This window comes from Colobus angolensis, unplaced genomic scaffold (assembly GCF_000951035.1).
Source record: "Colobus angolensis palliatus isolate OR3802 unplaced genomic scaffold, Cang.pa_1.0 Scaffold16, whole genome shotgun sequence".
NCBI classification, from domain to species: domain Eukaryota; kingdom Metazoa; phylum Chordata; class Mammalia; order Primates; family Cercopithecidae; genus Colobus; species Colobus angolensis.
This window is the reverse complement of record NW_012114710.1, coordinates 7,100,073-7,111,868: the sequence shown is the minus strand read 5'-3', so window position 1 is coordinate 7,111,868 and position 11,796 is coordinate 7,100,073. Positions and strand designations below refer to the sequence as shown.

General features: G+C 37.2%; 1 protein-coding gene across 1 annotated transcript in view; it reads left to right on the top strand.

Annotated features, from left to right (window-relative positions):
* DECR1 (2,4-dienoyl CoA reductase 1, mitochondrial) overlaps window positions 1-11,796 on the top strand; it is a 47,017-nt gene that overhangs the window by 23,757 nt on the left and 11,464 nt on the right. Inside the window, exon 6 of the mRNA XM_011937070.1 lies at window positions 7,407-7,506. Coding sequence (XP_011792460.1) covers window positions 7,407-7,506 — 100 coding nt within the window. The remainder of the gene's footprint in view (window positions 1-7,406; window positions 7,507-11,796) is intronic.

Genomic DNA, 11,796 nt, shown 5'->3' with positions numbered 1-11,796 from the left:
AATTGCCACACTGTCTTCCACAATGGTTGAACTAGTTTACAGTCCCACCAACAGTGTAAAAGTGTTCCTATTTCTCCACATCCTCTCCAGCATCTTGTTTCCTGACTTTTTAATGATCGCCCTTCTAACTGATGTGAGATGGTATCTCATTGTGGTTTTGATTTACATTTCTCTGATAGCCAGTGATGGTGAGCATTTTTTCATGTGTCTATTGGCTACATAAATGTCTTCTTTTGTGAAGTGTCTGTTCATATCCTTCACCCACTTTTTGATGGGGTTGTTTGATTTTTTTCTTGTACATTTCTTTATGTTCTTTGTAGATTCTGGATATTAACCCTTTGTCAGATGGGTAGATTGTAAAAATATTCTTGTAAAAATATTCTCACTCTCATGGTAGTTTCTTTTGCTGTGCAGAAGCTCTTTAGTTTAATTAGATCCCATTTGTCAATTTTGGCTTTTGTTGCCGTTGCTTTTGGTGTTTTAGACATGAAGTCCTTGCCCATGCCTATGTCCTGAATGGTATTGCCTAAGTTTTCTTCTAGGGTTTTTATGGTTTTAGATCTGACATTTAAGTCTTTAATCCATCTTGAATTAATTTTCATATAAGGTGTAAGGAAGGGATCCAGTTTCAGCTTTCTACATATGGCTAGCCAGTTTTCCCAGCACCATTTATTAAATAGGGAATCCTTTCCCCATTTCTTGTTTTTGTCAGGTTTGTCAAAGATCAGATGGCTATAGATGTGTGGTATTATTTCTGAGGGCTCTGTTCTGTTCCATTGGTCTATATCTCTGTTTTGGTACCAGTACCATGCTGTTTTGGGTACCATAGCCTTGTAGTATAGTTTGAAGTCAGGTAGCATGATGCCTCCAGCTTTGTTCTTTTGACTTAGGATTGTCTTGGCAATGCGGGCTCTTTTTTGGTTCCATATGAACTTTAAAGTAGTTTTTTCCAATTCTGTGAAGAAAGTCATTGGTAGCTTGATGGGGATGGCATTGAATCTATGAATTACCTTGGGCAGTATAGCCATTTTCACAATATTGATTCTTCCTATCCATGAGCATGGTATGTTCTTCCATTTGTTTGTGTCCTCTTTTATTTCGTTGAGCAGTGGTTTGTAATTCTCCTTGAAGAGGTCCTTCCCATCCCTTGTAAGTTGGATTCCTAGGTATTTTATTCTCTTTGAAGCAGTTGTGAATGGGAGTTCACTCATGATTTGGCAAATGCACCTTGTTTCAGAAGTGGGAAGAGTAGAGCATAGTGGAAGGCTTTCCTTATTTGTCAGTAGTGTGAGTGCAAGGTGTATGTTGCTTAGCGTATATAAGAACCACATGAGTACATTTTTTATATTGTGTCCAGACATTTTTTCTAGAACAGTGGGTACATCTAAAGAATATTTTAAAACACATTTTTAGTTATCTGTTGAAATTTATTAAGGCAGTATTAGTATCCTTTTAAAATCACTTTTTGTAGAGTCATCTCGTTTGATGGGAGAGTTCAACCTCATCTGTTAAAATTTCTTAGAGCAACTGTGTACCTTATTTTGGTGTTTTTTGAAGATAAGATAAAGTGATTTGGGAATTTTGAAAAGGAATTATTTTTTCTTTCTAAGTAGTAATTAGAAATGTCTTGGCAAGGCAGTAGTAGTTACATAGTAGTTAAGAGTGCAGGCTCTAGAGCCTAACTGCCTAGTTCCAATCCTGGTTGATACTTGTTAGTCCTATCAACTTGGACAGATCAGCTTGCTGTGCCTGTCTTTTCTGTAAAATAATGTTAATAATAAAGCCTTTCTCCTAGGATTGCTCTAATGATTATATGAGCCAGTGTCTGTAAAGTGTTAAGAATAGTTCCTGGGCCAGACTAGTACTCTGTAAATGTTAATTATGAAAGAAAATGTTAAGTTTCTTCCAAGGTAAGTGTATTTTTACATCTTTTACAAGGGGACCATCAACTATCTGAAACTTAGGTTTTGACTCATAATTAAAATTGGTTAGAAAAACCAGAGCCCTGATATCACTTATTATAATTAAACTTAAAAATAACAGCCTACATGAGGGATGTATTTATATTAAATGTTCAAATGAGAAAAGTGTCTCCTTAGTAGATAATATTATTTATATAAGGTTATTCTATTTTTTAAATGTTATAGTCCTATTTTGCGTAGCTTTTAGAGAATTAAAGATTTTTAGATTTTCATATGGGCTCTCATTGAAAAATGGCCGGGAGACAGGTATCCTCTGTGCTCCCATCAAAAAGACAGAGAAGTTTGTCTTCTTACCATGATTGTCAGTAAGATTAATTGCTAGCAATAATAGTAGAAGAGTTAGAACTGCAACCATCAGCTCAGTTGTGTATTTAGGTATACAAGGAGTTCAGTGTTGCTTATATGTGACGTATAATGTCTGAAGGGGTAGAAGATGAGGCCAAGCAATGCGGACTTTATCCTTTGGTGATAGGTAAAGTTAAACAAGGATTAAAAAAAATTCTTAAGATACTTTATTTCTGTTTGCTGGAAAATTGACATGATATACTATGCTGGTCCCCCATTGTGGCTATAACAAATGACCACAAACTTAACAGCTTAATATATGATACACTTATAATTTTATAATTCTGTTTTTCACAAGTAAATGCACAGAGTTGCTTGACTGGTTTCTCTGCTTCAGATCTTATAGGCTAATATCAAGGAGTCACCCAGCAGAGCTCATGTCTTGGAGGCTCTAGAAAGACTCTATATCCAGGCTCATTCAGGTCGTTGGAAGAATCAAGTTTCTTGTGGTTGTAGGACTGAAGTGTATATGTTCATGGTTGCTGTCAGCTGAGGGCCACCCTGTCTCCTAGGGACCTCTCTCTGATCCTTACATAGGGACTGGTACATCTCAGAGCCAGCAATACCACAATATGTCTTTCTCATGCTTGGGGACTGACTTTCCCTTCTACCACATCTCTCTTGCCTGCTCCTTAAAATTCATCTTTCTGACTACAGCCAGAGAAAGTTATCTGTTTTTAAGGGTTTATGTGATTAGACTGTGTTACTTGGATAATCCCAGAAAGGTCCCTCTCTTAAATTCTGTAATCTTTCTTAACATCTTCAAAGTTATTTTGCCATGTAAAATAAGAAATTCAGTTCTTAGGAATTAGGGCATGGGATCTTTAAGTGGGGTCATTCTGCCCACACATATTTCTTGTCTTGTTAGAAAGGAAACCCTCAGAACAACCAGAAAATTTTGAAATAAGTAAATAATCATGTAATATCTGTAATATAAAACATGCTTCCTTAGATATGGCACCCTTATACACTGCTCAACCATGTGTAGCAGCCCTGACCTACCGGCGGTTCAACAAAGTCTTAGATGTGTCCATGAAACTAGGGGACTGGGATGCCTGGTGGAGTCTTGGCTTATACAGTTACCTTCCATTCTGGTGATGTTTCGTAACACAACTTGCCAAATTATTAATATACAGGTAGTAAATGGCAGTCTTTTTGCATGAGAGCAGAAAAGTAATAGGTGGAATCAGTAACAGCAGTAAATTAACAAGTAGTTCTTAGAATCTAATGACATTTGCTGGACACTCCCTATGTTCCTGTTTTACAGGAGATAAATCTAGGGTCCAGAGCAGGGATGCGACTTCCCCAAAGTCTCATAGCTCTACAGCTAGTAAATAGTGGAATCAATTTCTGAGCCCAGGTATCTATACTATTCCCCTTCTGTTGGTCACTGGAACTAAAATTGTTTAGTGAATCTTTCAATTTTCATAGTTTGTACTGAAACCAGATTTTAAAGCTTTTGAATCTTTTAAATCATAATCTTGCACGTATCATAGCTTTTTTGATAGATAATATGATTTTTGATGTTCTTTTATTACTATTTTTTTCCATTTCAAAATAACGAAGGATGGGCTAGCATATTTATTTCATTTACTGCTTCCCTTCTCTATTTTCTTAACCTCATTAATAATATAGATTCATTTCTCCTGCCTGCTCTGAGCTATTAGAAACTTGCCTTTTATAAAGCTTTTCCATGGGCAGTTATTCTAATTGAAATAATGGGCCTCTGTACAAGAAGGAAAATAAATGTGACTAACCCTGGGGGTCTAGGAATTCTTTACTTTGCACTTTAGCACCACTGTTCATTTTTCTGATGCTACTAATTGTTTCACCTTGCAGCATTAATGCTATTGGAACAGTGCAGTTTCAAACTTTTATCTCCCTGTTACACTCAGGAGAATTAAAAGCCACAGTATCTCATTCTAAGAGGTGGGCTACCCAAATTTTCTACGCTGAGAAAATAAAACCTAAAGGGATAAAGAGAATAGTAAAATAACTGTCATTTCAGCATCTAAATTGTGTTAGGATGGCTTAACTCCTTTCCCACGCTTGGAGAAATGTATCTGTTCAGTCTTAGTTGAAAGTGCACTTTCCATTGGAGCATTTGCTTTGTATTTGTCACTTTTAAAGCAGTTTTTTTTTTTTTTTTTTTTTTTTTGTAATTTTGCTATAAGAATGATGCAGTTAGCATCTGTTGTCAGTGTACCGTAATGGAGCTCACTAATGTTCTACATCCCTCCTCTTTCACAAAGTATGATTTTGGAAGCAAAGTAATTTTCAGCGATCTGAAAGCCTGTTTGATATATAAAAGGAGTTACCAGAATGACTAACATAACCATTCTTATTTTTTCGTATCCTCAAAATGGTACTCCTGCCCCCTCCTCCACCCCCGTGTTTCCCAGGATGTGCTGAGTTTTCTTTCTACTCTGGAAAATGCTGAGAGAAAGAGAAACTAAATATATGGAGCAGGGAAAAAACTTATCTGAATATTCTTCAAAATACTTTCCTTGTAGTCCTTCAAATTTAAATTTCTAAAAGTATTTACTGTTATGTAAAAGATGTAAACTTATTTTGATCCTTTTGCAAATATTATTGTCTTATCCAGTGTTATGAATAAATAAGAAGTAGAAAAATCACTGATTTCTCAGGACCTAAAGACTACTCTTTTAAGCCTTCCTTCCTTCTTTATTTATTTATTTATTTATTTATTTTTTGAGATGGAGTCTTGCTCTTGTCACCCAGCCTGGAGTGCAATGGCATCATCTTGGCTCACTGCATCCTCTGCCTCCTGGTTTCAAGTGATTCTCCTGCCTCAGCCTCCTGAGTAGCTGGAATTACAGGCATGCCCTACCACACCCGGCTAATTTTTGTGTTTTTAGTAGAGGCAGGGTTTCACCATGTTGGCCAGACTGGTCTCGAACTCCTGACCTCAGGCGATCTGCTCCTCTTGGTCTCCCAAAGTGCTGGGATTACAGGCGAGAGCCACTGTGCCTGGCCTCATTCAGTTAATTTATTGAGAGCCTGCTGTGTCCTAGACACTATTGACCACTATATGTACAGTGTCACTTTTTAATATAGCTTTTATACAGTCAGTTATTTTAAAAAGAAATTTAAAAAACAAGAAAAAATATTTTATATTTACCTGCATATTTACGATTTCTTTCCTTTTGACAATCTCAGTTTCTCTATAATGTCATTTTCATATCATCTTGATTTTTGAAGGGTATTTTTGATGGATATGGAATTCAGAGTTAACAAGCTTCTTTCAGCACCTTAAAAATGTAGCTCCATTGTCTTCTAACTTATATTATTTTTAGAAATGAGAAGACAATGAAAATTTTTATCTGTGTTTGTGTATTTTTATTGTTTATTTTTACCTTTGGCTGCTATTAAGATTCTATATATCACTGGTTTTCAGTTATTGATTATGACAACGTCTTGATTTTTTTCCCCCTGTTTATCCTGCTTGGGATTCATTTAGCTTTCTGCATCTGTAAGTTACAGTTTTTACCAAATTTGGAATTTTTTAAGTCCTTATTCAAGTACGTTTTCTTCCTCTGTGACTCCAATTATACGTTTGTTAGAATGCTAGATACTGCTCCACAGGTCAGTGAGATTCTGGGTTTTTCCTCAGATTTTTTTCCCCATTTGTCTTTCATTTTGGATAGTTTATATTGCAGTGTCTTCAGATTCGTGGATCTTTTCTTCTACAGCTAGGCTTATTTGTTCAGTTTTTCATTTCACATGTTGTATTTTTCTGCTTTAGGAGCCATATTGGTTTCTATTTTGTATTTTCCATTTTTCTCATCATATTAATATTTTCAGTGAAATCTTTAAAAATATTTGTAATAGCATTAAAAGGCTCTTTGTCTGCTACTTCTGTCTTCTCTGTCATTTCTGGGACTCTCTTTCTATTAGTCATTTTTCTCCTTGTTAGGTTTATGTGTTTTTATGTGCAGTAATTTTTTATTGCATGCTGTGAATGCTATGTTGTTTTGTGTGTCTGTGTGTATTTTAATTTTTTTTGAGATGTGTGATTTTTTTGTTATTTTCGAAAGCTGTTAAATTACTTGTGCATCAGCGTAATCATTTTTAAGGGTCATTTTAAAGCTTTATTTCAGCAAGTATATAGTAGTCTTTACTTTGGGGCTAATTTAACCCTCCTACTAAGTCATTTTTTTTTTTCTGAGCTCTCTACTGAAAGCCCTGAATGTTCAGTGAAACTACTTAAAACTCACATGTCTCCCAGCCCTATGCGAGCTCTGGGAATTGCATCACTTACAGCTTCCTGATAGTTGTTCTCTGCCTGGCCTCATGGAATCTCACACTAAACATGTATAGCTTATTATTTATCTAAAGACTCATTGAGATTCCATGCAACTTTATGGAGTTCTGTTAGTATCTCTGCCTACTTTCTTCCTTGGAGGAACTCTTAGAAACCTTAGTTTCCTTAGGCTTCCCAAACCAATCTCTATCTTCTTAACTCAGTGTGAATGCCATTTTCTGCTTAGATTCCTCCTCCTCATCCTTCCATCTATATAGTACCTTTAGGCAGAAATCTAAAGTATCTCAGGGCTTATTCATTTTCCTTCTCTCAGAGATCATAGTCCTTCCCTGCCTGCTATGCAGTATCTGTATATAATTGTAGCATATATCTTACTTAGTTTTCTTGATGTTTATAGCAGAAGGGTAAGTTCATTATGGCTGGAGGCAGAAGTCCCTGCTAGTTTAATTTTAATTCTGATTTATTCTTATTCAAGTAGTATTTAGTTAATGGGAATTCTGACCAGCTGATTATACAAGGTGCAATAGGGGCATGCCTCTGAGATTTGGGCTTTTGTATTGACTCACCAGGCATGCATTCCAAGTAAGTGTAGACCGGGCCATCCTAAATCACAAGATTAGTAGCAAGACATATCAATTTTCTTATTCTCTCATTAATTTAGAGTGAAGTTTTAAAAAATACTTCAGTTTTTCTTACACTCTCTTTAATCAGATCCCATTTTTATAAATCATGTTTTCCTTATGTGAAGTGATGCAGCTGTATTGCTAATCAACTGTATCCTTTTAAAATTTCAGGAGCAGCATTTCTTGCTATTACCACTATCTATGCTGAGACTGGTTCAGGTTTTGTAGTACCAAGTGCTTCTGCCAAAGCAGGTGTGGAAGCCATGAGCAAGTAAGTACTTCCTTGTCAATCCTGTTGCTGCTGAATGTAACTAATACAGTTTGGTGGCGCAGGGAAATAAATTCCGGCTTTCTGGTGTCCATCCAGAGAAAAGTAAAACAAAGACTTGGATTCACCATGAGACACACACTTTATCTCCCAGATAAGTCTTGTTTGTCTATAGCAGCATTGTCCTGAGGAACTTTCTGCAGTGATGGAAATGTTCTGTAAATATGCACTATCCAGTAGCCACATGCAGATATTGAACCCTTGGAATATCCCACTGTGACTGAGAAACTAAATTTTAAAAATTAATAGCTGTATATGGCTAGTGGCTATGTATTAGACACCACAGGACTATAGCTTTTTTGCTCTCCCAAAGATCTTTATCAGTGTCATCCCTAACCCCTCTCATAAGCACATCTTTATTCTTTTATTGCACATACTGTTTAAGGTTAATGGGACTAACACAGACTATGAGCACTTGCCAAGTCCAGTGGCCTTTCTCAGCAGAGTATAACTGCTTTTTTTTTTTTTTTTTTTTTTTCTGAGACAGGACTTCACTCTGTTGCCCAAGCTGGACTGCAGTGGCGCAATCACAGCTTATTGCGGCCTTAATCTCCCAGACTCAAGCGATCCTCCCACCTTAACCTCCCAAGTAGCTGGGAGGTGCCACAGTGCCTGGCTAATTTTTAAAAATTTTTTGTAGAGAGGAGGTCTTACTGTGTTGCCCAGGCTGGTCTGGAACTTCTGACCTCAAGAAATCATCCTGCCTCAGCCTTCCAAAGTGCTGGGATTACAGGCATGAGCCACCACACCCAGCCATGATTACTTTTTGAATTTGTTCTCCATTGTCTTTGTTAAAATGGGGATTCTCATCATTTCATTGCTTGTCTGGCTTGCTGTAGTCATGGTATATTTCTTTGCTACCAGTCTCTTCCCCTGGTATTTTTTACTCACATTTTCACCAGAATTATCTTTCTAAGAACATATATGTCTGCTCACGACACTCCCCAGCTAAAAATCTTAGATCATTTCCTGTCACTCTGTGGAATAAAAGCCAGAACTCACTATGGCATTCTAAACAGACTTGTCTCTGGCCATTGTTAATTAATTTATTTATTCAATAAATATTTATTGTATACCTTGTATGTGCTTCATCCTAGGGATATGATAGTGATGGAAATAGAACAGTCCTCATTGTCAGCTGAGTTTACATTTTTTACTATTCCATTTATTATTTCCATGCTTTAATTTCCATTAACTGCTCCATGTTTCCCTAAACGTACCATACAGCTTTCATATGTCTATGCCTGAGTTATACTGTTGTTGGAATTTTGCTGTGATATTTTGCTTACTTCCTTTGGGATGTTTTCTCTGTAATCATTTCCTCCTCTCTGCCTTAAAACTTTGTTTAATCCAATCTAGTGAGAGGACAAACATTAATACGTAGATTCTAAAATGAAGGTAATATACCAATATAGCAGAGGCAGAGAGCAGGGCATGGCCAGCTGGAGTGCAGTGGTGCGATCTTGGCTCACCACAACCTGTGCCTCCTGGGTTCAAGTGATTCTCCTGCCTCAGCCTTCCAAATAGCTGGGATTACAGACATATGCCACCACACCTGGCTAATTTTGTACTTTTAGTAGAGATGGGGTTTCTCTGTTAAGCAATCTGACTTCCCCACTTCAGCGTGAGTTCTGTGAGAGAAAGGGCCATACGTTTGCATCCTCATTACCCAGAAGGTTCTGGTCCATAGCTGGTGCTCCATGCTTGTTGAGCTGAATTATGGTACTCTTCTTTTAGTAGTCCCAGAGCATTTTTAATATTTAAGTCAGTAAATACACATTAGTTTGAGATAGAAAGAAATATTTATTCACAAGCTGAATCTTAGTCTGAATAGAGATAATTACCATTTTTAAGGTCATGTGGTGTTGGAAATAAAGGATGAGAACTTGACTATTTTGGCAGCATTTGTTCAATGTCAATATTTGTTTTGTGAGAACCCTTCAATCTTGTTAGAGCTTTTCATCTCATGTCCTTTAAGAACTGATTTGGTGCTGCTTTTATTGTGTTCCTGCATATAATAGATGCTCAGTAAACATGTGCCTTCCTTTACAGCTTGAGTTGCCATCAACCTTCTTCTCATACTTTATAGTACAGAGTCATACTAAATAAGGCATTATAGGTTCCCAAATTCTACATGTTGTTTGGGCCCTTGTCCTTTACTCATACTGACCCATATGCCTTGGCTGTCTTCCTTTCTCCGTCTGTATTAGTCCGTTCTCACGCTGCTGTGAAGAAATACCTGAGACTGGGTAATTTATAAAGAAAAGAGCTTTAATTGACTCACAGTTCCACATGGCTAGGGAGGCCTCAGTAAACTTACAATCATGGTGGAAGGCACCTCTTCACAGGGCAGCAAGAGAGAGAATGACTGCCGTGTGAAGGGGGAAGCCCCTTATAGAACTGTGAGATCTTGTGAGAGAACTCACTCATTATCACGAGAATAGCATGGGGAAAACTGCCTTCAGGATTCTGTTTTGTCTACCTGCTCCCACCCTTGACATGTGGGGATTATTACAATTCAGCGTGAGATTTGGGTGGGGACACAGAGCCAAACCATGTCACCATCCTACCTTCTTAATCTGTCAGCTCCTCCTTTCCCCTGCCTCTGCAGCAAACTCCTAATCCTTCTTCACCCGTCAGCTCAAATGTTACCTCTTCAGAGAAGCCTTCCCTGTCACTCCCACTTAGGTTCTTCTTCTTTTAAGCAGGTATGGCTCACATCACACAATTCCCAGCCTAGTAACTAATTCATTATATAACCAAGCTCACCTCTCTTGAGAGGGAGGGACTGCTCTTTTGAGAGCAGGGACTGACTTTATTTGAGGCTAAGCAATATTTATAGTATTGATACGTGGTAAGTATATGATAAACATTTGTTGAATAAACAATAATAATGGCTAACATATTGAATATATTCTTAGCATCTTAACGTACAGAGCTAACTGTATGAGGTAGATTCATTATCAGATTACAGTAGTTCTTCAGTATATCAACTAGCTTAATGACAGTTGAAAGATCATGCTAGCAATTGAACAGATGTATCTGAGACACCTCTGGGCACAGAGAAGATGGCTTTTCCTCTAGGCAGATTTTCTTAACAGGTTGCTCAGTTTTTCATAGGATAATATAGACTCTGCTCAGTACAGTAATTCTATTAAGACATGAAGCAATTTAGAGTAGATACACTATAAATAAATGCCCAGGGTAGCTATGGCAATGAAGTTTGTCAAAAACATCACTCAGAGAAGCAATTTTTATGTATGTTCTGTCTGAAAGAGATACGGCCCACCCATTTCTCTAAAATACATTCATGGATTAAGTCAGATTAACAGGCTATCTTTAGATTACATGTACCCTATTCTGTAGAACTGGTTTTACTGAATTGGCATTTGAAGTGATGCTGTAAGACTGTATTAATGGATGTCTCATAGTTTCATAGAACTTAGCCCATTTTTAAAATTATTATACTTTACATTCTGGGATACATGTGCAGAATGTGCAGGTTTGTTACATAGGTATACATGTGCTATGGTGGTTTGCAGCACCCATCAACCCATCGTTTACATTAGGTATTTCTTCTAATGCTATCCCTCTCCTAGTTCCCCAACCCTCGACAGGCCCGGTGTGTGATGTTCCCCTCCCTATGTCCATGTGTTCTCATTGTTCAGCTCCCACTTATGAATGAGAACATGCGGTGTTTGGTTTTCTGTTCTTGTGATAGTTTGCTCAGAATGATGGTTTTCAGCTTCATCCACTTCCCTGCAAAGTATATGAACTCATCCTTTATTATGGCTGCATAGTATTCCATGGTGTATATGTGCCACATTTTCTTTATCCAGTCTATCATTGATGGGCATTGGGGTTGGTTCTAAGTCTTTGCTATTAAGAACAATGCTGCAATAAACATATGTGTGCATGTGTCTTTATAACAGAATGATTTATAATCCTTTGGGTATATACCCAGTAATGGGATTGCTGGGTCAAATGGTATTTCTGATTCTAGATCCTAGAGGAATCGCCACACTGTCTTCCACAATGGTTGAACTAATTTACACATCCACCAACAGTGTAAAAAGCGTGCATAAAGGGCACTTTTCAAAGTAGAGCCTAAAGACAGTAAGTAGTTTTCTGTGGTTTCTTTCATTTCTTTCGTTTGGTTTCTCTTTTCTTTTCTTTTCTTTTTTCTTTTCTTTTCTTTTCTTCTTTTCTCTTCTCTTCTCTTCTCTTCTCTCT